This window comes from Panicum virgatum, chromosome 5N (genome assembly GCF_016808335.1).
Source record: "Panicum virgatum strain AP13 chromosome 5N, P.virgatum_v5, whole genome shotgun sequence".
NCBI classification, from domain to species: domain Eukaryota; kingdom Viridiplantae; phylum Streptophyta; class Magnoliopsida; order Poales; family Poaceae; genus Panicum; species Panicum virgatum.
In genome coordinates this window covers 59033121-59056329 of record NC_053149.1, presented here as the reverse complement: position 1 = coordinate 59056329, position 23209 = coordinate 59033121, and the positions used below count along the sequence as shown (strand labels likewise).

Genomic DNA, 23209 nt, shown 5'->3' with positions numbered 1-23209 from the left:
AAAAATCATGTTCTACTTGGAACGCCCATCATAGGATGGGGACCACATTTGGGAATCGCACAAGCCCCACCCGAGAACCCTGAAGGGCCTACTACCGCCATTGAAGGAGAAGCCGCGGAACAACCCCTGGAAAACGGGAACCTAGAGGACGGCGAGCAAGGACTGCTCATTCCCCTGGAGGCACACTCCATCCCAGAAGAAGGCTCGCCCCGCGAGTAGCATGTCCCGAAGCCACCCTAGAAAAGCCCTCCCAGCCCCTTTGGCTTAAGTTGTACCCTTAATTGTGGCTTTTGTACCCGGACGTATAGTACGCGTTTTAGCCTTGCCCCAGTGTTGGACCCTCTTGCAGTAATGAAGTTGTTTGTGCTTGTTGCTTGCTAGTCTGTGTGTTGGTTGTTAGTTGGTGTGTTTTCGGCATGAGGTAGATTCTGCCTTTTCAAAAATGTGAAATAAATAACTTAAACATCACTTAATCCTAATCCCCATCTCACAAAGACTGTACCCAATCTACGGATGGCTTCCCGACGCGGTTCAAGAGCCTCCCACAGTCGGACCCCTGCAGCTTCTGGCACGGGAGTACCGCCTAACGGACAGAACCCTCTTCAAGAAGAATAGGAAGTGAGTCAAAACGGAGGAGGAAACCAAGGAGAAGCACCACTGCCACCACCTCCACCTTTCGGGGACCTGGCACAGGCAATAAACAATCAGACCCTCATATTGGAAGCCTTGGCCAATGCCCTCGTCAATAAGCGGCCACGAGAGCAGACCATGAATGACAAGCTGACAGCTTTCCTGAGAACCAAACCACCCACCTTTGCCGGATCCAGCAACCCCTTGGAGGCAGATGACTGGCTATGTGTGATTGAAAGGAAGCTCGAGCCATTCGAATGCCAAGACCGAGACAAAGTTCTTCTGGCAGCTCACCAACTCACCGGAACTGCCTTAACTTGTTGGTAGAATTATTGTGCCGCTGCCGAAGATGCCACCACCATCACTTGGAATGAATTTGTGAAGGAGTTCCACCACTACCATATCCCCACAGCCACCATGAAGCGCAAGGCAGATGAGTTCCGTGCACAGCGCAAGGGAGCATGTATGTGGAAGAATACACCTACCAGTTCATGAAACTTGCCCGCTATGCACCAGAGGAAGTGGATAAGGATGAAAAGAAGCAAGACTTGTTCAAGAAGGGATTGAGCCCAGAACTCCGGACTTTGCTTACCCCTCAGATATACCCGGACTTCAATACTCTGATGAACATGGTCATTCTCACAGAAAGGGCCAAAGCTGAAGAAAGGAAAGAAATCAAGCGTAAGTTCCTGGAAAGCAAGGCCCGCCAGCAAGACCGCATCCAGAAATCAAGAAGCTCCAGCTATGCTGCACCAAGATCTCAGGCCCCAATGCAGTATAAGACCCAGTCCCAAGGGACAGCCCCTCAGGCACTTAACACACAGTTCAGGAGCCAGAACACCATGAAAGCCCCGCAGAACAATGCCAGCCAAGTCACCACCAACAACAACAATGCTAGGGCCTGTTTCAACTGCCGTGAGACAGGACATTACATTGACAACTGCCCATATGCCAAGAGAAAGCCTGCTGCATCAGCCTTCTCCAACTCGGTGAATGGGCCTAGGCCACCGGTGTCCGGAGCTAACTGTGTCCCCGTCGGCAGCAACAACAAGGGCAATAACAACAGCCAACAGCTTTATGGACGAGCCCACGTCAACCACATCAACGCGCAGGAGGCTCAGGGTGCACAAGGAGTGGTACTTGGTGAGTTCCTAGTCAGCTCAACTCTGGCAACAGTGTTATTTGATTCTGGAGCATCACACTCATTCATATCGTCAAGCTTCGTGGATAAGCATAAAATACCTATGGTACTACTAAAAACACCCCTATTAACCCGGACGCTTGGAGGTGACATCAAGTGTCAACTAGGTTGTTTACGGGTAAGGATCAATTTAAGTGGGGTAGAATTCCTAGCAGACCTAGTAGTACTTAAGTGTAAGGGAATAGATGTGATCCTTGGAATGGACTGGTTAAGCCTACACAATGGCCTCATAGATTGTGCTGACAAGGTAGTAAACCTAACCAACACAGATGGGATGCAAGTGACCTGCCATACTCGGAGAAGTGGACCAGACCCAATGGTTTTTAGTATGGATGGGAAATCCCTAGAAGGAGTTCCAGTTGTGAATGAGTACCCTGATGTTTTCCAGGAAAAACTCCCTAGAATGCCACCTGACAGAGATATAGAGTTTGTCATTGAACTTATCCCCGGAACCTCTCCTATTGCCAAGAGACTCTATAGGATGGCAACCTCAGAACTAGCAGAGCTGAAGAAACAACTAGGAGAGTTACAACGAAGTGGTTTTATCAGACCTAGTTCATCCTCATGGGGAGCCCCAGTCTTATTTGTCAAGAAGAAGGATGAGAGTATGAGGATGTGTGTAGATTACCGTGCACTGAATGAGGTTACCATAAAGAATAAGTACCCTCTTTCCAGAATTGATGATCTCTTCGATCAGCTAAAAGGAGCCAAGTACTTCTCCAAGATTGATCTGAGATCTGGATATCACCAGCTCAAGATTAAGGAAAGTGACATCCCAAAGACAGCTTTTGTCACCCGTTATGGGCAGTTTGAGTTTACAGTGATGTCTTTTGGACTCACCAATGCACCTACTTATTTCATGAACCTCATGAACAAGGTATTTATGGACGAGTTAGATAAGTTTGTCGTAGTCTTTATTGACGACATACTCATCTACTCCAAAAATGCTCAAGAGCATGAACAACACCTTAGAGTGGTTTTGAAAAAGCTAAGAGCACATAAGCTATATGCCAAATTCAGCAAGTGTGAATTATGGCATAAGAAAGTAGCCTTCTTTAGTCATATTTTGACCACAGAAGGAGTAGCAGTTGATCCCGAGAAAGTTGGGGCAGTTTCCAAATGGCAGCCACCAACTAATGTTAGTTAAATCAGAAGCTTTTTTGGATTAGCTGGGTATTATCGGAGGTTTATTGAAGGATTCTCCAAGATAGCCCAGCCCATGACTGAGCTGCTTAAGAAGGAAAAGAAGTTTGTCTGGACAGAGTCCTGCGAAAGGAGTTTCCAGGAATTGAAGAAAAGATTGACAACCGCCCCAATACTAACCCTACCAGATATGCACCGGGATTTTATCGTCTATTGTGACGCATCTTGCCAATGGTTAGGATGTGTCCTCATGCAAGGCGGGAAGGTAGTAGCTTATGCCTCCCGACAGCTCAAGCCCCGTGAGCAGAATTACCCGACCCATGACTTGGAACTTGCAGCCGTAGTGCATGCCCTCAAGATTTGGAGGCACTACCTGATTGGAAACAAGTGTGAGATATACACGGATCATAAGAGTCTGAAGTATTTCTTCACCCAACCAGATCTAAACCTCAGGTAAAGAAGATGGTTAGAGCTGGTCAAGGAATATAATGTGGAAATTCACTACTACTCTTGCAAAGCTAACGTGATAGTCGATGCCTTAAGCCGGAAATATTATGGACGCAGGAATGCTCCTCTACGAGAGGAAATGGCACGACTGAACGTACACATTGTCCCTCGAGGTTCCAACCACAAGCTGAGTGTTCAACCTACCCTGAAGGACAGCATCAGAAAGGCCCAAGGTTCGGACAAGGATTTAATGAAAATCCGCAAACATACCGGAGAAAACAAAGCACCGGATTTTCGAGTGGACGACAAAGGAACCTTGTGGTATAAAGATAGAATTTGTGTGCCCAAAGAAGAGGACTTCCGGCAAGCGATCATGGATGAGGCTCATAATTCGGTATATTCCATTCACCCAGGATTCACCAAAATGTATTTAGATTTAAAACAAAAGTATTGGTGGAATGGAATGAAGTCAGACATTACCCAGTTCATTGCTCATTGCGACACATGTCAAAGGATCAAGGCTGAGCATCAGAAGCCAGTAGGATTACTACAACCCCTACCTGTCTCAGTTTGGGAATAGGATGAGATTGGAATGGATTTTGTGGTAGGATTGCCCAAGACCCAGAAAGGTTATGATTCCATTTGGGTAATAGTGGTCCGGCTCACCAAAGTCGCTCACTTCCTACCCGTACGAACCAACTATGGAGGAGAAAAGCTAGCCCAGCTCTACGTGGATAATATAGTAAAGCTGCATGGTGTGCCTAGTAGAATCGTTTCAGATCGAGGGACCCAATTCACCTCCAAGTTTTGGAAAAGTCTGCATAAGGCCATGGGGACCAAATTGGATTTTAGTTCGGCCTATCACCCGCAGACTAATGGAAAGACTAAGAGGGTAAACCAAATTATGGAGGATATATTAAGGACATGTGTCCTTACCTATGGTAAAGATTGGGAGCAGAGTTTGCCCTATGCAGAGTTCTCATACAACAACAGTTATCAGGCAAGCTTAGGCATGTCGCCATTCGAGACTCTCTATGGGAGAAAGTGCAAGACCCCTTAAATGTGGTCAGATGTAGGAGAGAGCTCATTAGTTGGACCAGCTCTCATAAAAGAAGCAGAAGATCAAGTGGCCGAAATTAGAGAAAAACTTAAGGCAGCTCAATCCCGCCAGAAGAGTTATTCAGATAAGCGAAGACGAGAATTGAGTTTTGCAGTTGGAGACTATGTATATCTTAAGGTGTCTCCAATCAGAGGGACCAGAAGATTTCAAGTTCGGGGGAAGCTAGCACCCCGCTATATCGGACCTTATCAGATACTACAAAAAATTGGAGCTGTGGCATACCGTATCCAGTTGCCTGAAGAAATGTCAGATATACACCCGGTGTTCCATGTGTCGCAACTAAAGAAATGTTTGAGAGTCCCAGAAGAGCAAGTATTCGTAGATGCAATAGACTTGCAAGATGATCTCAGATATCAGGAGTTACCAATTAAAATCTTAGATACAGTCACCAAGCACACAAGAAACTCAACAGTCCGACTGTGCCGAGTGCAGTGGAGTAGGCATAGTGAAGCTGAAGCTACCTGGGAGCGATAAGATGCCCTGAGAAAGGAGTTTCCCTATCTATTTAGGAGACAGCCGAATCTCGAGGACGAGATTCATTTTAAGTGGGGTAGGTTTGTAACAGCCCGAAAATTCATATTCAAAAATCATTCGAATTCAAGACTATTTTTTAAAAATCTAATTGCATAAACTCTTTCTTGAGCTCAACTCCTTGTGCGCCTAATCTTCCTCAAAATTAATCATCATTGTCTCTCACACACACTTGAACCAATCAGCATTCCTTTATCTCCTAATCTCTATTTCTCTCTTCATCAAGTGAGCTCACACGTACCCCATCCGCACATGCAGCAGCACACTTAAGCATGCGCATGTAGCCACTTGCATGGATGCAAGCTTCATGGACCAAACTTTGCACCACTTGCTCTCGAGGACATTGAGACACAGCGGCAGCATGCACGCGCACACTCGGAAACAGCGTCGCCAGCGTCTTTTACTTCTTGGACTCACCTGCCCGTCACTCGCGACCACGCGCGCCACAGTTTGCTCTGCCGCACCCGTCACCTCGCCACAGTTCGCTCTACCGCACACGTCACCTCGCCACAGTTCACTCTGTCGCACCCGTCATCTCGCCATAGTTCACCCTGCCGCACCCATCACCTCGCCGCAGACCGCCGCACATCCCGCTGTCGGCCACCAGCGCGCCGCTCCACGCCAACCAGCCCCGCGCACGCGTAGCTGCAGCGTCGTCAAGCACAGTGCCGCGTGAGGCCGCACATGCCCGGCTGCATCCCCATCCCTGGCCTATAAAAGGCGATGCCGAGTTCTCTTCCCCGCCGCGCCATCCAGTGCTCTCTAAGCCTTCCCGCTCCACTAGCTAATCCACCGCTCACAAGAACCGAGAGTCGTCCCCTCGCTCGAGCTGTTCCTGGTGAAGGTGAGACCCATGGCAGCTCCTCTCATCAACTCCACACATCCCCATCGTAGCCTCCTCTCCTGTGCCGAGCTCAACGAAGCTCAGGAAGCCACGACCATGGCTGCCATGCGGCCGGAGCCGACTTGCGCCTCCCATGCTCGAAACTGCCAAACCGGAACCCCCTCAGCCTCCTCTTTCTCCCCATGATCTCAGTTTCTTTTTACGATGGCCGTGCTGCCGTTTGGCAAGCTGCAGAAGCTTCACGTGCCTCCCATGGTGGTCAACGCAGGGAGCACGGAGCCCCTGTATGTCGTGCCCTTTCTGTTCCTTTCTTCTTGGGCCAAGGTGTTAATCACATCTAAAAGCCCAAGTACAGATAACACATGCTCAGCCCATCATGTACAAGCCATGCCCATGATTGGAGCTGATCCATTTTATTTAATCACCACACCCTATATTACACTTCTCGTATTTCACCCACCCAAGCTCCAATTCAATTAATTCTTTTTCCTAAATTTTTCTTCTAAAATCACATACTATCTATTACTCCTATTTCATTTCCTTTCCTTCCGAGCTCATTTTATTTTTATATGTTGTGCTTGTTTATGTGCTGTTGTGCCGTTCTCGCTCGTAGCCGACGGAGTGACCGAGGAGGAGAATGCCCAGGAGTTTGGTGGACAGTACCGCGAGCCGGAGTACGCAGAGCAGTACTGCGAGCCGAAGCCCGAGAACGAGTACCACGAGTAGGAGCTCGACTTTGTGAACGGCAAGTTCAATCTCATCCTTTGATGCATATTTTATTCCAGTTTTATAAACACGACCTATTGGCCTGTTTTACAAATTGCATATGCTTTTACTGCTAAAATATGGTTGGATAGCCACCCCTTGACTTGTTGTAACCATTCCTTGACCACCTAGATTGATGTCTACATACGATTCGCTCTATGTGGATATTAATCACTGCTAGAATTGCTTAGGACCTTATACTCGTTCTACTACACATCAAATATGATTTATTATAAAAGAAAGTGTGTGAGTGTGTGGGGGAGAGAAAAGGTGGACTTGTTGGAAAATAAATGAAAGATGTGTCCTGATAAGATGGATGCCATTTCTGTGTGAGTTGCCAAAAGGTGTGCCCGTACCTTTGTGGTTGAGTAAGAAGGTTGGGAGATATCCATCTTGTCAGCATTAAGGATCGAGTTGATGTGTCATCTTGCCTAACTCAACTATCGTACAAACCACTCGACCGTTGTGTGTGGCAACGGCTTAGCACAAACCCCACTAGTTAGTCTGATAGCCATCAGGGGAGCTGAGAGCAACGGGTAATCAAGGATAAGTGATAAGCTCTGTGTGACTTATACCCCGGTTAAACCTCGGTGATCGGTCATTGGCCCCTTGGTGGATCCCGTGTTGGCTAGTCAGGTCTAGCTAAGGTGGGTAATGGCTTTGTTGGAATCTGCACCGACACTAAGGTGATCGTGCTGTGGTACCCCGCTTGTGGGTAAAGTTGCACACCTCTGCAGAGTTAAAACCTATTCGAATAGCCGTGCCCACGGTACTGGGCGAGTTACGGTTTGGTCACATAACTAGTATTTCTTTTGGGAATGGTTGGGATGGCATGCGTTGTTTTGGAAAAGTATCCGGCAGCTGTGCCGTGTGCTACGGCTGATGAGGAGTCTGGTAGCAATTTAAAACTGGGATCTTGTGTGGATCAACCTTACGTGTCAAGATAATTGCTTTAAAAATCCTTTTCTTTCAAACAAACCCATGCATAAAAATTAGCTTTCCGCAAATTAAACCCTAGCCTTATCCTTGATTTATCATATGCATATATTCTGTTTATACCCCCTCCGTGGGTGCGGTTGGACTTGCTGAGTACGTTTGTACTCACCCCTTGCTTAATTTTTTACAGAGGAAGATCCAGACTTTATTCCCGAGGACGTTGAGTAGGGATTCCGTTCTGCACCCAACCTTGCTTGTGGATAGGGTCACCCGCAAAAAGCTTCGTATGACGCAAGACTCTGATGACCTCTTCGTAGTTAACGTTCTTGTTTGAGTTTTAGTTGTTATCCTCGTGATAGTGGCGCTTCATTGCCTATTACCGCGTAGAGTTGTACAGTGATACACCATCTGATGTAATAAATGTGTTATCAGCCTACTGGGACTGATATTGTATCACATTTGAATCACATCTTATGAGGGGACGCTTCATCCCATCTGATGCTTTCTTGCTCCACGTGGCATGTATCGAGGCAGGACTGCACGGAGGCAGCTTTACAACCCTCCGGTACACAATTTTTTCCTCCGAAAAAAGAGGAAAAAATTGTGTACAGGAGGGTTGTAAAGCTGCCAGGAAAAAATTGTGTACAGGAGGGTTGTAAAGCTGCCTCCGTGCAGTCCTGCCTCAATACGTGCCACGTGGAGCAAGAAAGCATCAGATGGGGTGCGCTGCGAGCGCTCGCTCAGGCCGGCGCACACGCTCCACTCGGCGCGTCGCGTAGTAGCGTAATTTCAATCGCAGCAAGGCTTGTACGTAGCCACACTCGGCTCACAGACTCCCACAATGTTGACGCAGGCATATATTAGGGCCGGCTGTATCCGCATCGACGCAACCACAGACACCATCATCCTACGCTGTCGTCCGCCGCCGCTACGAGTTGCCGCCGGCGGCAGCCACTACTATGAGTTACCATGGTGTGTGCGTCCTGCCATGGCTACGAGTTGTCATGACTATCTCATTTTCCTTTCTGAGATGCTCCTTCCATGGTGTGTGGGTCGTCGAAGAGCGACGGGATCTGAACAGCAGCGGCAGCCTGCGGCAGCAACTTGTAGCGGCGGCCAACAGCAGCGTGTACGTACGAGCCGAGCTGTGACGATTACGCCATTACAAAACGAGTCAAGCGGAAGGCATGCATCAGCGCGAGCAAATGCTCATCCCATCTGATGCTTTCTTGCTCCACGTGGCACGTATCGAGGCAGGGCTGCACGGAGGCAGCTTTACAGCCCGCCTGTACGCAAATTTTTTTCCCTTTCCCCGGAAAAAAATTGCGTACAGGAGGGCTATAAAAGCTGCCTCTGTGCAGCCCTGCCTCGATACGTGCCATGTGGAGCAAGAAAGCATCAGATGGGGTGCGCTGCGAGCGCTCGCTCGAGCCAGCGCATGCGCTCGGCTCGGCTCGTCGCGTAGTAGCGTAATCTCAATCGCAGCTCGGCTTCTACGTAGCCACACTCGGCTCACAGACTCCCACAATGTTGACGCAGGCATATGTTAGGGCCGACTGTATCTGCATCGACGCAAGCAAGGACACCATCATCCTACGCTGCCGTCCGCCACCGCTATGAGTTGCCGCCAACGGCAGCCACTGCTATGAGTTACCATGGTGCGTGCGATCTGCCATGGCTACGAGTTGTCATGACTGTCTCATCTTCCTTTCTGAGATGCTCCTGCCATGGTGTGTCTGTCATCCAAGAGCGACGGGATCTGAGCAGCAGCGGCAGACGGCGGCGGCGGCGGCAACTTGTAGCGGCGGTCGACAGCAGCGTGTACGTACGAGCCGACCTGTGACGATTACGCCATTACAGAACGAGTCGAGCGGATGGCATGCATCGGCGCGAGCGAACGCTCATCCCATCTGATGCTTTCTTGCTCCACGTGGCACGTATCGAGGTAGGGCTGCACGGATGTAAAGCTGCCTCCGTGCAGCCCTTTCTCGATACGTGCCATGTGGAGCAAGAAAGCATCAGATGGGGTGCGCTCCGCTCGGCTCGTCGCGTAGTAGTGTAATCTCAATCGCAGCTCGGCTTGTGCGTAGCCACACTCGGCTCACAGACTCCCGCAATGTTGATGCAGGCATATGTTAGGGCCTACTGTATCCGCATCGACGCAAGCACAGACACCATCATCCTACACTGCCGTCCACCGCCGCTACGAGTTGCCGCCGGCGGCAGCCACTGCTATGAGTTACCATGGTGCGTGCGTTCTGCCATGGCTACGAGTTGTCATGACTGTCTCATCTTCCTTTCTAAGATGTTCCTGCCATGGTGTGTGCATCGTCCAAGAGCGATGGGATCTGAGCAGCAGCAGAAGACGGCGGCGGCGGCGATTAGAAGCTGCGGCCGGTGCCGGCGGCGGCCGCAACTTGTAGTGGCGGCCGACAGCAGCGTGTACGTACGAGCCGAGCTGCGATAATTACGCCATTACAGAACGAGCCGAGCGGAATGCATGCGTCGGCGCGAGCGAGTAGTCATCTCATTTTATGTTTCTTGCTCCACGTGGCACGTATCGAGGCAGGGCTGCACGGAGGCAGCTTTACAGCCCTCCTGTGCATAATTTTTTTTCTCTTTCTCGCAAACGAGCATGACTCGAGCTCTGCTTTCATCGACCCCCGCCTTCATGCTGCCGCTGTCGGAGATCCGCATATCGGAAGGACGAGGAGATCGACATTGAGATTCTTTGTTTACAGAAGCTGATCTGCGAGATTCTCCACTCCGCCGATTCCTATGTGCCGCCGCCACCACCGCTGAGGTCGCCGTCAAGCTTTGAGCTCATCGGGAGCAAAATATCCTCTGATTTGAATCTCGATTATTTAATAATCTCGATTCGAATATTTTCATGAAAACTCTTATCGCGTTCTAAATATTTGCAAAAAGGGACCCTAGTATTTACAAATATCCTCTAATTTGGACCGTGATTATTTATTGTGATTTGAATATTTGCAAAAAGTATCCTAGTATTTTTCATATAGCCCCCTAGATGGGTAGGAATTTTTTGCAGCCGCCGTGGAGGAGTTCCGTTCAGCCTCGAATCTCAGGGAAGACGAGGAGCACGAGCCGAGCGAGGCGGCCATGGCGGAGCTCGCCGCGAACCAGCAGGTGCACTACATCGTCGCCGCGGAGAACGTAATGCACCCATCCATCTCGCCCTCTCGCCCTCGTCTCCTCGATTTCTCCCAGGCTTCCAATGCCCGCTCTTGTCGGCGCAGAGGGATTCGTTCGACTCGCTGCTGATGAAGCACATCCGGCTCAACGGCGCCTACTGGAGCTTCACCACGCTGAACCTCCTCCACAAGCTCCACGCCGTCGACGCCGCCGAGGTCGTCGATTGGATCATGTCCTGCTAGGCTGCTACCACCCGAATCTGGTACTCCCCCTCGCCGATCCTCGCTCGATTTTTTTCCTCCGGTGATTGGGAATGCCTGTCCTTTAGATCATTGGATGTATGTGGCGCTGCAGGTGGATTTGTTGGAAACGTCGGGCACGATCCGCATGTGACATGTCCGATACACGCTCAGCGCCGGTCCTCTGTCTCTTCGATTGGCTCGATGTCCTTGATGTGGATAAGGTCGCTGATCTTGAATTGGCTTCACGCTGTTGGAGTATCTTTGTAAACTTGAGATTGCCAATGCCCTAATGAGCAAAGCAAATCCTGCATCCCTAGTTTATTAAGCTGATTGAACTTGAAATCCAGTTCCTTTTTTCATATCTAAACCATGTTAGATGTCACTGGACTGCAAAAATGAGGATGAATTATTTTCTGGTGAAATCTAGGGTGAAGTCGACCCTAGGTAAAAACTCTTCAAATGATCCTTTTGTGTTTCCGACACGACAATTTGTGTTTCGAACATAATGTTTTTCTGTTCCTGTAGGTTCTCGTATATTGCCCTATGTACCTTATCGATGCTACACTGTCTGCATAAAATTGATATGCAAAAGGCTGTAGATTTCGTTGTTAACTGTAAGAACTTGGATGGTGGATTCGGAGCTGTGCCACGAGGGAGTCTCATTCTGGCAAAGTACGTCTTACTTCGACTTCACTGGAAACCCTGCTCTGTGGTATTTTTTAGTACTCTTGTAATTTATCATAAATGAGCATAGTATGTGTTTCTAGAGGAAGCTATGAAATCCATGCGGTAGAGTATTTTCAAATGAATATTACTAAAATTCTATGCATATCGTCTAGGTTCTACTATTGCAGCATTATTACAACTTCCTCTGGTTATTGGTGACATTTTGATTTACCTGTTGTAGTATCACCCCAATGTTAGCTATCATTACCTGAAATTAGCTTTGCTGGATGTGATTATTTCCAAACTCATATATTTTCTGCAAGCTATCGCTTTTACAATGGTTCAAGAAACCTGAACACATGCATTTGCATTCAGTATTTATTTTGTTGTGCCGGCACTCTTGCAGTTGCTGGGCCTCTGCATCACATTGATAGAGATCTCCTTGGATGGTGGCTTTGTGAGTGCCAGTGTAAAGTTGGAGGACTTAATGGGCGGCCCAAGAAACTGGCTGATGTGAGGTTTACTTTGTTTATCATAAGTGGTTCATGTTTTTGCATTCCTTACCTTGCCACTATGTATTTATTAAACTGTTAAAAATTCTTAATTAAGGTTTGCTACTCATGGTGGGTGTTATCAAGCTTGATAATGATTCATAGAGTTTATTTGAAAAAAAATGATTGATAGAGTGCAATGGATTGACAAAGAAAAGCTTACAACATTCATCCTAAACTGTCAGGTAACTGTTTATTATTCGCACAAGTGACATTTGGATAACCATGCAGCCCTTTCTTAACTCATAACTTTCAGTTCCAACTCTTCTCATTTGTGTTGATCGGCTAGACAAAGAGAATGGTGGCATATCAGATAGACCAGATAATGCAATAGATACCTATCACACATATTTTGGAGTTGCAGGTGCGTATTTTCTTTCCACACTGGTATTTTTAACGTTATAAGGATCTTGTATATGTCAGACGAATGAATTAAGTTATGAACTCTGTGCATAACCAGTTAACCTCTCTTGGTAGCAGGGCTTTCATTGATGTGGTACCCTGGGGTGTGAAGCCTATGGATCCTGCCTATGGCTGCAGTTGGATGTTGTCAATCGGATTTTCTCCAAGATGTGCAGCCCCCCACGGCGTTCCTCATTGTTCCTCCCTTCCAGTATGTCCTGCTCCTGATGGCACCGGCAAGAGCACCGAGCTCAAGTAAGACAACAGACGTGTAGAAGAGCATGTTTATTTTTCAACAAAAATTCTAATGCCTTTATTCAGTAACTGGATAAATAAAATTTCACATATGTGAGCACTGGAACCAGTGCTGTTCTAAATTCTGATGTACCCTTACGCATGCTCCTGTTGATGGCCAACATCAACCAATCGGAACGCCCCTTTCGAATTCGTCTCGAGCTACTGTTGATGGCCAACATCAACCAATCGGAACGCCCCTTTCGACCTGGCAGCTAAAGCTGGGCTTGATGCTTCTTGGATCCTGCCTGCCGGGTTCGTTCCCCGCAAGTACTCCTGGGAATGGATCATCATCCAAAATCCAACTAACGATATCCAATTAATATCCAACTGATATCACGCTATCCTCCAATCCAGTCCAGATAGATTGTCCTCATCATCCAATCCTGTCCAATCCAATCTAAATTACATAACTATCCATCCAACAAATCCAATTTATGCGTTAACGAGATGAGCACTGTCATAAGCGCTTGCAGGCTCTGCGGCGGTGCGCTTGCGCGGACGTCGACGACGTTCACGGAGAAGAGCACGCTCGCGACGAGGTTGATCACGCTACCATACACGGCTTCCTTAACGTCCGCCTCCACGTACGCCGGCGTGGCCGCGGAGGTAGGCCACTATGATTCGCACCTTCTACTCCCAGACAGCTAGCGCGTGTCGCCGCGAGGTTGAGCGGGAAGAAAGACGCGTGGCGCCATGGCACCAGTCAGCAAGGTCTTCCAGAGCGGGTTGCAGCTGGCTAGCCAGATCATGGACCGGTCGCAGAAGCCGATCGCATGCTTGGAATCGAGGACGGCGTGTGCGGCGACGGCGAGCTGCCGGTTGTGCGCGCTTGGAGTCGGGGACGGCGTGCGCGGAAAGGCGCCGGTCGTGCGCACCCCACACTGGAGTCGAGGACGGCGTGCGCGGAGAGCCGCCGGTCGTGCGCGCCCGCGTGCTTGGAGTCGAGGACTGCGTGCGCGGCGAGTAGCCGGTCGTGCGCGCCTGTGACTGTAAGAGGGCCTTCCGAGCGGGTTCCGGGGAGGCGACAACCATTCCGTCCTCGACGTTAGTGCCTCACGTTCATCGGCTGCCTTCGTTAGTCCAATAAGATTTGAATTATCCTATACTTTTTATCCAACATAATCCAATCCTATCACACCCAACGCAAAATGAATGTCCATATGCAACTAGATCCAAATCCAATAAAGTCCAAGTGCCAAAATCCAATTGGATTTGGATTATGCCCAATCCATTCCCAGGAGTACCCGCAAGCCCCATCAAGGCATTTGTTATTGCCTCGTCCACCTCACGCGTGGAGACCTTCATGTCCAAGATACACTGAAATTAGCAACCAGACTTTGACAGAAAAGACTATATTAAGAGAAGCGAGCCTTCACATGGCAATATATAAATAAGAAGAGCATCCTTGTTTGGTTTTGAGTTGATGCATGGTTTTGAGGAAGTTTGTGTTTGAAATGACCTTGAAAAGTTAGAAAGGAATGACACATCATATCGCCCCCTGAATACTGTTCATCAAATTTTGTGTGCGCTGCTCAACAGTAAACGGTGGTGCATCGTATGTCACATGAGAAACTAGGCGCGCGTGTACCTGGCCCTCAACTCCGACGTTCATCCACATCCCGCCGGTGCAGAAGCACGACCGGATGTCCGTCACCCGCAGCGCCGCCATGGCCTTGAGGCGCAGGAGCACCGTCTCGAACGCGTCGACCGCCGCCGCACGGTCCTGGCTCTCGGCTCGCACCTTCACCACCATGTCCCCGCCGGCGGCGGCGTTCCTCGCTGCTCCTCCACTCCAGCGGGTGGCGGCCCGCTCCAGCAGCTCCTGATTCCTCGCGCGGAGCCACCCCTTCCGCCCCTCGAGCTCCCGGATGTAGCCCACCGCCGCGCCGACGATGTCGTTCTTGCCACCCTGCGTGCGCACAGCAGGTTACAAGCCGCGAGAAGTCGCTGCTGGTACGTACACGATGCAGCGCATTGAATTGCATTTGTGTGTTGTGCGGTGAGCTGGCTGGCTGTGACTCACTTTGGACGACGCGCCGGGGGGCAGGAGCGCGTGGAGGTCGGCGAAGCCCTGGCTGAGGCGCTCCCGCCGCAGCCGCTCGCGCATGATGTGCCGGAACCGCGAGCTGCTGCGCGGCCGCGGCGGCTGCGACGGCGGCGGCCGCACAAGGGTAGTAGCCTCGTCGTCCGCGGGCGCCGGGTGCACAGTTCCGGCCGCGGCGCCACGACGAACAACGCGTCGCAGGTAACCGAACATCCTCCGGTGCACGTTCGCTCCGGCGCCGGACCGCCCGCGGCCCGTCATCATCAGGCGCGACTCGAGCAGCGTCGGGCGCCGGCGCCGGCGCTGGTACGCCTCGAACGCGCTGCCCGCGGGCAGCTCCGGCGGGAGGACCAGGAAGAGGCTCATCAGGTAGTCCTCGTCGTCGTCGTCGGCCATGTCCGCCGCGCTCTGACGATGTTCTGGAATCTGGAGCCACTCGCGCCCGCGCTTATATACGTATCGGCGGGCAGAAGGTTCCACTTCCACCAGCAGCGAGTCAAATTGGCGGTACGCGCGGCTTGTGACTTGTGGTCTGAACGGTCGCCAGGCGACGCGGCCGGGCACGTGGATAACGCGCCGCGTTTGTCACCTGTGTGTAAAGCCGCAGCGGAGTATATACTGGTACTTCTTCGCTCGGGTACGATTAATTAATTAATTAATTAATTAATTCGCAAAGCGAACACGGCGTACGTGTTACCGCGCACGGTGAAAGAATGGTGGTTGAGAACCAGCGTGCTGCCTGCGAGCGTCTTTGTCGCCGAAGCCGTGTGCGTGTCGTTCCACTCGCTTTCGCCGGCCCCGTCTCGTTCTCACGTGCGTCGTCGTCGAGCTTGGCGGAATGGTGATGCCAGCCTCCATAGAGTGGTGAGCACAGCTTGGCTTACGTGGAGTGCATCTATATACATGAGGTTTATAGTCCGTGTGGAAATATGCTCATGAGGATAGACGATCGACACAGTGTGAGCGCTTGCCCTATCTTATCTAGAGCTCTCGATGTTCATACCGAGTGTAAGGCAAGATATGCTTAAAACTGTATGGTCGGCAATTCTAAATCTCGTCCTTGGCGCTAATATGGTCGATCGATGAACTGTTGTTGAGGTAAGTTTGGCTACATTTTTTTTTTGCGCGAGAGATTTACCAAAACAACGTAGGGGATTTGTTGAGGAGCAAAATTTTTGCACGAGAGATTTACCAAAACAACGTAGGGGATTTGTTGAGGAGCAAAACTAGTCAGAATACACTACTACAAATTCAGCCTTTTATTCCGGTTCCAACTGATTTTGTCCCGATTTTGGAATCGGGGCTCGACTTCCGGGACAAAAGGCTCGAGGCTTACTTTTGTCCCGGTTTTGGAATCGGGACTCGACTTTCGGGACAAAAGTCCCGAGGCTTTAGTCCCGAGTGGTAGAACCGGGATCAAATGTCCCTCGACTTTTGTCCCAGTTTTGGAATCGGGACTCGACTTCCGAGACAAAAGTCTCGAGGCTTTAGTCCCGGGTGATAGAACCGGGATCAAATGTCCCTTAGCCTTTTGTTCCGGTTCCAAACTGACTTTTATCCCGATTTTGGGTTAAAAAAAGTTTTTACGCCCGCAGGATTCGATCCAAAAACATCTTGTCTCACACATAATTTGCTTACCAACTCACCTAAGTAGTACATGTGACACAATACAGAATGACTTTAGTCTGGATTGGTAACACCAACCGGGACTAAAGCTCCCCGGTGCCCCCTAACCATTAGACTCGGGACTAAGCCTTCATTGGTCCCGGGTCCAATGGTGGCAAGGACTAATGTCACTACGTGAAAAAGTCTAAATTGTAACGGCATAGATTGCTAATTGGTAACGGGCATAGCACCCGTTACCCTTTTGGCGTTACTAATGACCCATCATTGGTTGCCCGTTACCAGTTACCAATAACAGTCATTGGTAACGGGCATTGAGTCAATGCCCGTTACCAATATCAAAAAGTCAGTAACAGGCATCCATTACGCCCGTTACCAATGACAATTATAGGTAACGGGCATTATGGTAACGCCCGTTACCTATGTGAAATTAAAAACAAAAAAAAAGAAATCAAAATTTCTTCTATTCCTTTATTACATCCATACTGAGTCTGAAGCGCTTGAGTTGTGGACATGAATTTCCAGCAATCTCAAACACTTCCTGCCCACATACATTGCTAGAAAAGTGAAAGGGAAAGCTCCTGGAGCAGAGGAAGCTTCCGATTGCCTCTGCAAACCCTTCACTGGAGACATCATAGCAAGATATGACGCGCAGGCTCCTAAGAGATGGTGCCCTGCAAAGATACCATTATGCTCAATATACAAATACGCACCTTAGGAAACATTTTGTTTATCAATTAAAAAGAAGGCAACAAGGGAGTTATGTGGCTGCAATCACTAATCACCAGCCTATATAGCATGCATAATATTTACAGGTGATATAACAATTAAGAACATCAATGCTATCAAAGATGTTCCAGACCTATCATTTATAGCTACTCTTTCTTTTGTTGCAGGTATAGGCATGCCACAATCATATTTCTGTATGATGACTATGATTAATTGAGTCAACTAGATGAAACGGCATAAGAACCTAAACTGAGTGTCTGCAGCCTGGGTTCATCATTCGAAACATATCTAAGCTTCAACAAAATTTGCTCTTCCTCTCAAGAGCAGTTCTTATCTAACAAAAAGCATTTATTCTCAGAAGAAAAGATGCATGAATGCATCCACAATCACATAACAGCTTATATAGGCAAATACTAAAGCTGTTACTTACGCTGGTGATATATAATTGGTTCTGAATAACTCTGCCAACTCCATGCCAAACAAAACACTCCACAACACCAAATCCATGCCTCTCAGCATGCTCGCTGAAATGTTCAAGCAAACGAATGGATTAAAGCCATTATAGTAGTATCTGATATGAAATAAAATTTGATATAACCATGGTAATTATGTAGGGAAAAAGTAGCTGAAACTTGCTTTGGAATTCATTTTACATCAATGCTCTCTTTACAAGGAAAAGCTTTTTCTGAAGGCATGTTCTCCCAAGAATAGTTGACAGGAGACACACCGCGATCTATTGAGTAATAGATTTTATGGTAGAATGGAGGTAGACTGCATCATAGATTTTAGATCAGTTACAACTGCATGAGCAACGAAGCCATCCGAAAATACAATTTACTTGGCTAAATGGTTGTTCGAACTTGAAACAGACAGATCTTATGGTAATATATCACAGAATAAACCTTCAGAAAACAGAAACAAAACAGAAACATAACTGCTAGAAAATGAACAACTGGTATTACCATGTAGTAAAGCAACTATACTTTCATAGACCAAATTAGAAACGAGCTCTAAGAGCATCTTCAAGAGCCTTTCTAAAATCTACTCTCTAAATCATCATTTAGAGAGTCATTTGAGTAAAAATCATTTTCAATATCCTTGTACTTTCCAACAGTTTTTTTTATATCTTGTATGTAGTCTGAAGAGTCATTTTCGCTCTCAATCTTTGGATAGCGAGAAATCCGGAATAGAGGATATCTATATTTAGATATCCAATTGAAGAGGCTGTTGGAGGGCATTTTCTCACTAAAATCTCTATTCCTGTAAATTAGAAAAGATATATAGAGGCTCTTGGAGATGCTCTAAGGTTGGTTCTACGTTTTGCTTATTCCTCAATCAAATATGCTTCCATTTCAGAGCAATCTATCCCAACTATCAGACTAAAAACTAATAACAACTACATGCCTCACCATGGAACATTCCCGTCGTGCCGTGGGTCGCGCCGCCAGCGCACCCTGCTGCCGCTTTGGGCCACGGGTGTCGCCTCTGCTCATCGGGCAACCCGACTTGCCACCGCCTGTGCAGGTGGATCTATACACAGAAGAGTAGATCTGCAGCTGCAGCAGCACGAATTGACCGAATCGCTGAGTACCCAAAAAGGGGATCTGAACCAGGGAGGGGGAGAAGGAGAAGGCCGTGGGGTAGCCACTTGCCTGGCGCTTGTTGTGCTCCTCGATGGCGAAGGGGCTGAGCCCGTCGGACTCGGCGCTGTTGGCGGTGGTGGGGTTCTCCTTCACAGCGCCGAGGACGTGAGCCGGCCATGGCGACGCGCGCGAGAGGGCCTCCTCCCCGGCGACGCGCGCGAGAGGGCCTTCTCCCCACGCGTGGGGCCTTCTCGTCCCAGCATCGGTCGTGCGGAGGGCGACCCCGGCGGCCGGCCGCGGCGAAACCCTAGATGCGCCCCGCGGGCCCCTGCGCGGTGGAGAGGAGGGTGGCCAAGGAGGGGAGGGGATGGGACGGCGAGGATGCGGCCGGAGCGGCAGAGGCAGAGGGAGCGGGGTGAGGGGCGTGCCGGCAGAGAGGGAGAGGGAGAAGGAGCGAGAGGAACACAGAGAATGAGGGGGAGCAGACGCGGACGCCCGGACTAACAGCAAATCCAACAGCTCATGTACATAGACTGGTCAATTCCGCGGTCCGCGCGCGTTTAAAAAAGTAAAGCAAAATAAAATAATTGATATGTATCCTCTATTAATCTTCTATTTTACTCTATACAAATTAACAGCAGCGGATCCCGCTTATCAGTTTTTTTTCTCCTTTTCCCCCACCGCCGCCCTCACTCCCTCCCACTCTCTCTCTGCTCTCTCTCTCCCCCAACCGAGCGCTGCCTCCGCCTTATTTCCTCCGCCGCCTCCTCACCTCCCCTTGCTCTCCTCTCTGAGCCATGGAGGCGGCCGGATCCTCCCTCCCTCTCCTCTCCTCTCCTCTCCTTCCTCTTCCTCTTCGCCTTCCCTCTCCTTTGACGCCAGCTCCTCGCGGCTCCGAGCTGCAGTGCCCGGCCCTCCCCCGGCCCCTCCCATGGCGGCAGCGGCGGTGGAGGCCATGCGCGGCGGCCGGATCCACGCAAGGCATGGCGGATCTGCGACGGCCGGCCTTCCTCCCCCTCGTCCTCCCTCCTCCGGTGGCGGAGGCCTGTGCGGCGGCGGGTACATGCTCCGAGCTCCATGCGTGCGTGCGGCTCGGAGGAGCAAGGCGCGGCAGGTCACTGCGGCGCGGGCGTTGCGGGGAAAGGAGCGAGTGGCAAATCCACGCCCCGCGTCGGGCTTCTCCAGGACACGTGTCGCCCAGGGAGCGTCCGACTGCTCCCGTCGCTCCCCCTCTAGGGCGTATAGTAATAAGAGTATATGGGTAGCTAAATTTAAAGAAAGGGGAGAAAAACAGCTTCCAAAGGACTCTTCATCCCTCTCCTCTCGCTATCATCGTCGCTATCTCTACCCTCCCCCTCGCTTTCTTCTCTGAGCAGCGCTGGCTCGCAATCCCCGGCCGTGCGCCCCCGCTCCGCCTCCTCCCGCTGCTCCTCCGGCCTCCGCCGGCCCGGCGCCCTCTGCTCCGTCTCCTCCCGCCGTCGACACGGCCTCTGCCGGCCCGACGACCTTCGCTCCGCCTCCTCCCGCCGTCGATCCGGCCTCTGCTATTCTCACGACCTCCGCTCCACCTCATCCCGCCGCCGCTCCGGCCTCCGCCGGCCCCGCGACCTCCGCTCTGCCTCATCCCGCCGCCGCTCCGGCCTCCGCCGGCCCTGCGACCCTCGCTCCACCTCCTCCCGCCGCTGCTCCGGCTTCCGCCGGCCACGCGAGCCCGTTGCGGCCTCCACTCCGGCGCGCGCGGGACGGAGCTCGGTCTCCGACGTGCGCGGGAGGCACATGGGGCGCGGCGCGGAGCTGCTCCACCTCCAGCTTGAACCCGCCGGTCAGGCAGCAGGAGGGGGCGATGGGGATCGGCGGCGGCATGGGAAAAGAAGAATTTTATGGCTAGTCTGTTGGATAACAGATACTTATAGAGATCCAAGGTTAGCTAGATGGGTAGCTAAATTGTAATATGAAGAGTAGGATTTATAGCATCTCTTGGAGAGAGCATCTCTTGGAGATGCTCTAAAACTGGAATCAAGTAAAATTTTGGGTCCGGACGGGTAACGGGTTTTTCATGTGGACCGTTACCACTGTTATTGGTAATGTACAATATTAATATCCGTTACCAGTGAGTCTTCATTTGTAACGGGCTTTTAATGTGGCCCGTTACCAATGTTACATGGGTCAAGTCGGGCATGGCCTGCTGGGTTTATTTGTAATGTGCGTTTACCAAAGCCCATTACTGCTGACATACCTTGTAACAGGCTTTATGAGTTCGTTACTAATGCTTTGTTATCTATTTTGGGTTTTCACGTAGTGTGTGCAAGACCAAAAGCTATTTCTATAGTTGTGCTAGTACAATGCTTGGTGATGCTAGTACAATGCTTGGTGAAACCAGAATATCTGGTTTCCAAAAATTAGTGTGTCAGATTTTGGTGCGTTGAACCAAGAGTTAAAACTTGACACAATTAGTGACAATTTCGATTTTTAAAGGGCATATTATATGTATGAAAGGCTAATACCCGATTGAGGATATCCGACTGATCACAATGACGTTTTGCTTTTCATCTCTCAAGCTAGAAGCCATAATCCCTCCAAACAGTCTTTGTACTTCCTTGGTATCGATAACGATTATTGGGACAGCCTCCTTAAATTTTTGTACTACTTTTTCAAAATGAGATCTCATTTTAAAAAAAATAGTACAAAATTTTGAACTAAAAAGGGTTGGAGGTGCACCTAAGCGTCACCAATTAACATCTCTATAAATTTTATTTTAAAAAAGTAGTACAAAACTTTGAACTAAAAAATTGGAGGTGTACCTAATGATCATCAATTAATATTCCTATGTGAAATAGAAGTACCCATACTTTGACTCATACTGCAGCTATATGAATCCAGCAACCGTGGAGTTAAACACTTTTGGCCAATCTACAAATCCAAAAACAACCCGCCAGCCGGCCTCAACTTATGCTAAGTTCAGTTTCAGTGCACAGTTTCATGGCATAGTTATTTAGACTGAAAATTAGTTAACTGTCAGATGAGTTTCGTGGTGCTCTTCACATCCCATTAAATTTTATCCTTCTTTTTTTTACCATATAACAAAATTGATAATATTTAATATCATGAAACTCTCAATAAAACTCGGTTGAGATTGAGCTTCACCCTTAAAATTATAAAGTTCCTAACCAGCAGTGACCACCCGGCACGGGAGAAATTAAATCGGCGGGTCCAGTTGGCTCATGCCGATTGGCCGCGAGCGGATAGGCCATGGGTGTGCAGGGATGCCCATCCCGTGTCTCACCCAATCCCGGCGGCGGCAGGCGATTTGCAGCCACATCGGCTCTCGATAATTTCGTGTCTACCTCCCGCCTTAAAAGGAAAACGTCGGCAACTGCCGCTCGCGAGCCACGACCCACCACACTCTCCAGCACCCGGCGGAGCAAGCGGCCAGCGAGATCGAGATCCAGAGGCAGCAGCCATGGCCACCGTCAGCGCCGCCGCGGCGACCACCGTCGTTGCCCGCGCCGCCCAAGGTACGGTTTGGTTGGCCCGTCGTCTTTGCCCTCTCACGCTTGCATCCGTGCATCGTGCAAGCTAGCTGATCACGGCCGGCCGCGCCGCTGTCCGCAGGGCTGCCGCAGCTGAGGGCGAGGAGCAAGAGGGTGCGGTGCAGCTACTCCAGGGACGCCAAGAGCGCGGCGGCCGCCGTGAGCGCCAGGGGCGCCGGCGCGTCGCTGCTGGCCGCGGCGGGCGCGGTGACCGCGTCGGCGGGGCCGGCGCTGGCGCTCGTGGACGAGAGGATGTCGACGGAGGGCACCGGGCTGAGCCTGGGGCTCAGCAACAACCTGCTGGGGTGGATCCTCCTGGGGGTCTTCGGCCTCATCTGGTCGCTCTACACCGTCTACACCTCCGACCTCGACGAGGACGAGGAGTCCGGCGGCCTCTCGCTCTAGATCATGTCCATCATCTGCTCCTGTTACTACTGCTCCGGATGTAAACATGGCGGTGGTCATCGGTGTAATGTCAGACTTGGCTATTTAATTTGTATCTAAGCTTCGCTTTTGCGTTGGATCAAAGTGATGACCCATGGAGAATACGCGCGTCGTGCAACTTGGCGAGGAAAAAAAAACCTATAATGTTCTGCGAAAGTTTGAGCTTTCAGTAGAGCTCTTGCTGTTTAGAGGCGAAGAATCTCTTCGCAAGCTCCTGATCAACCTGGGCCAAACATTCATCTGCCTCGTCTGACACAATGACAGCCCACTTCCAACACGGTGGCGCCTCCATTCCCACAGGCCGCAGGTCAGTACACCGCCGTGG

General features: G+C 50.1%; 3 protein-coding genes and 1 long non-coding RNA gene across 6 annotated transcripts; 2 read left to right on the top strand and 2 right to left on the bottom strand.

The window, feature by feature from the left end:
• Positions 1–10259: 10259 nt before the first annotated feature.
• LOC120676359 lies at positions 10260–13011 on the top strand. Of its 2 annotated transcripts, none has more exons than XR_005675791.1 (8): positions 10260–10794; positions 10878–11035; positions 11128–11459; positions 11541–11687; positions 12088–12194; positions 12291–12417; positions 12522–12596; positions 12713–13011. It is a non-coding gene; the product is annotated as an uncharacterized LOC120676359 (long non-coding RNA). The 2 variants fall into 2 exon arrangements; XR_005675790.1 differs by having other exon boundaries at positions 12489–12596.
• LOC120676358 (transcription factor BHLH148-like) lies at positions 12419–15376 on the bottom strand. Of its 2 annotated transcripts, XM_039957613.1 has the most exons (4): positions 14955–15376; positions 14520–14840; positions 14176–14230; positions 12419–13192 (listed from the first exon to the last, which is right to left on the bottom strand). In XM_039957613.1, the coding sequence occupies exons 1-4, from the start codon at positions 15369–15371 to the stop codon at positions 13110–13112; spliced, it is 876 nt and encodes a 291-aa protein (XP_039813547.1). In that variant the 5' UTR covers positions 15372–15376; the 3' UTR covers positions 12419–13109. The 2 variants fall into 2 exon arrangements, with proteins under 2 accessions (XP_039813547.1, XP_039813546.1); XM_039957612.1 differs by having other exon boundaries at positions 12419–14230.
• A 1669-nt stretch (positions 15377–17045) lies between these two features.
• On the bottom strand, positions 17046–20773 carry LOC120675001 (translation initiation factor IF-2-like). Its single transcript, XM_039956093.1, has 5 exons — positions 20581–20773; positions 18980–19410; positions 18737–18883; positions 17758–17851; positions 17046–17272 (listed from the first exon to the last, which is right to left on the bottom strand). The coding sequence occupies exons 1-4, from the start codon at positions 20771–20773 to the stop codon at positions 17840–17842; spliced, it is 783 nt and encodes a 260-aa protein (XP_039812027.1). The 3' UTR covers positions 17046–17272; positions 17758–17839.
• A 1431-nt stretch (positions 20774–22204) lies between these two features.
• LOC120675587 (photosystem II reaction center W protein, chloroplastic-like) lies at positions 22205–22986 on the top strand. Its single transcript, XM_039956787.1, has 2 exons — positions 22205–22425; positions 22523–22986. Exons 1-2 carry the CDS (start codon positions 22371–22373, stop codon positions 22843–22845), a joined length of 378 nt encoding a protein of 125 aa, XP_039812721.1. The 5' UTR covers positions 22205–22370; the 3' UTR covers positions 22846–22986.
• Positions 22987–23209: the final 223 nt, after the last annotated feature.

Bases quoted from the DNA above. Each gene is read 5' to 3' on its own strand.
- LOC120676358 (XM_039957612.1), bottom strand. From the start codon at position 15,371: ATGGCCGACGACGACGACGAGGACTACCTGATGAGCCTCTTCCTGGTC. The intron at 14,841-14,954 runs GTGAGTCACAGC...GTGCGCACGCAG, and splicing joins CCCCCGGCGCGTCGTCCAAA to GGTGGCAAGAACGACATCGT. The intron at 14,231-14,519 runs GTACACGCGCGC...TTGGACATGAAG, and splicing joins ACGTCGGAGTTGAGGGCCAG to GTCTCCACGCGTGAGGTGGA.
- LOC120675001 (XM_039956093.1), bottom strand. From the start codon at position 20,773: ATGCCGCCGCCGATCCCCATCGCCCCCTCCTGCTGCCTGACCGGCGGG. The intron at 19,411-20,580 runs GTGGAGCGAGGG...ATTTGCTGTTAG, and splicing joins CGGAGCAGCGGCGGGAGGAG to TCCGGGCGTCCGCGTCTGCT. The intron at 18,884-18,979 runs GCAAGTGGCTAC...GTGCTGCTGCAG, and splicing joins AGGAGCACAACAAGCGCCAG to CTGCAGATCTACTCTTCTGT.
- LOC120675587 (XM_039956787.1), top strand. From the start codon at position 22,371: ATGGCCACCGTCAGCGCCGCCGCGGCGACCACCGTCGTTGCCCGCGCC. The intron at 22,426-22,522 runs GTACGGTTTGGT...CGCTGTCCGCAG, and splicing joins CGTTGCCCGCGCCGCCCAAG to GGCTGCCGCAGCTGAGGGCG.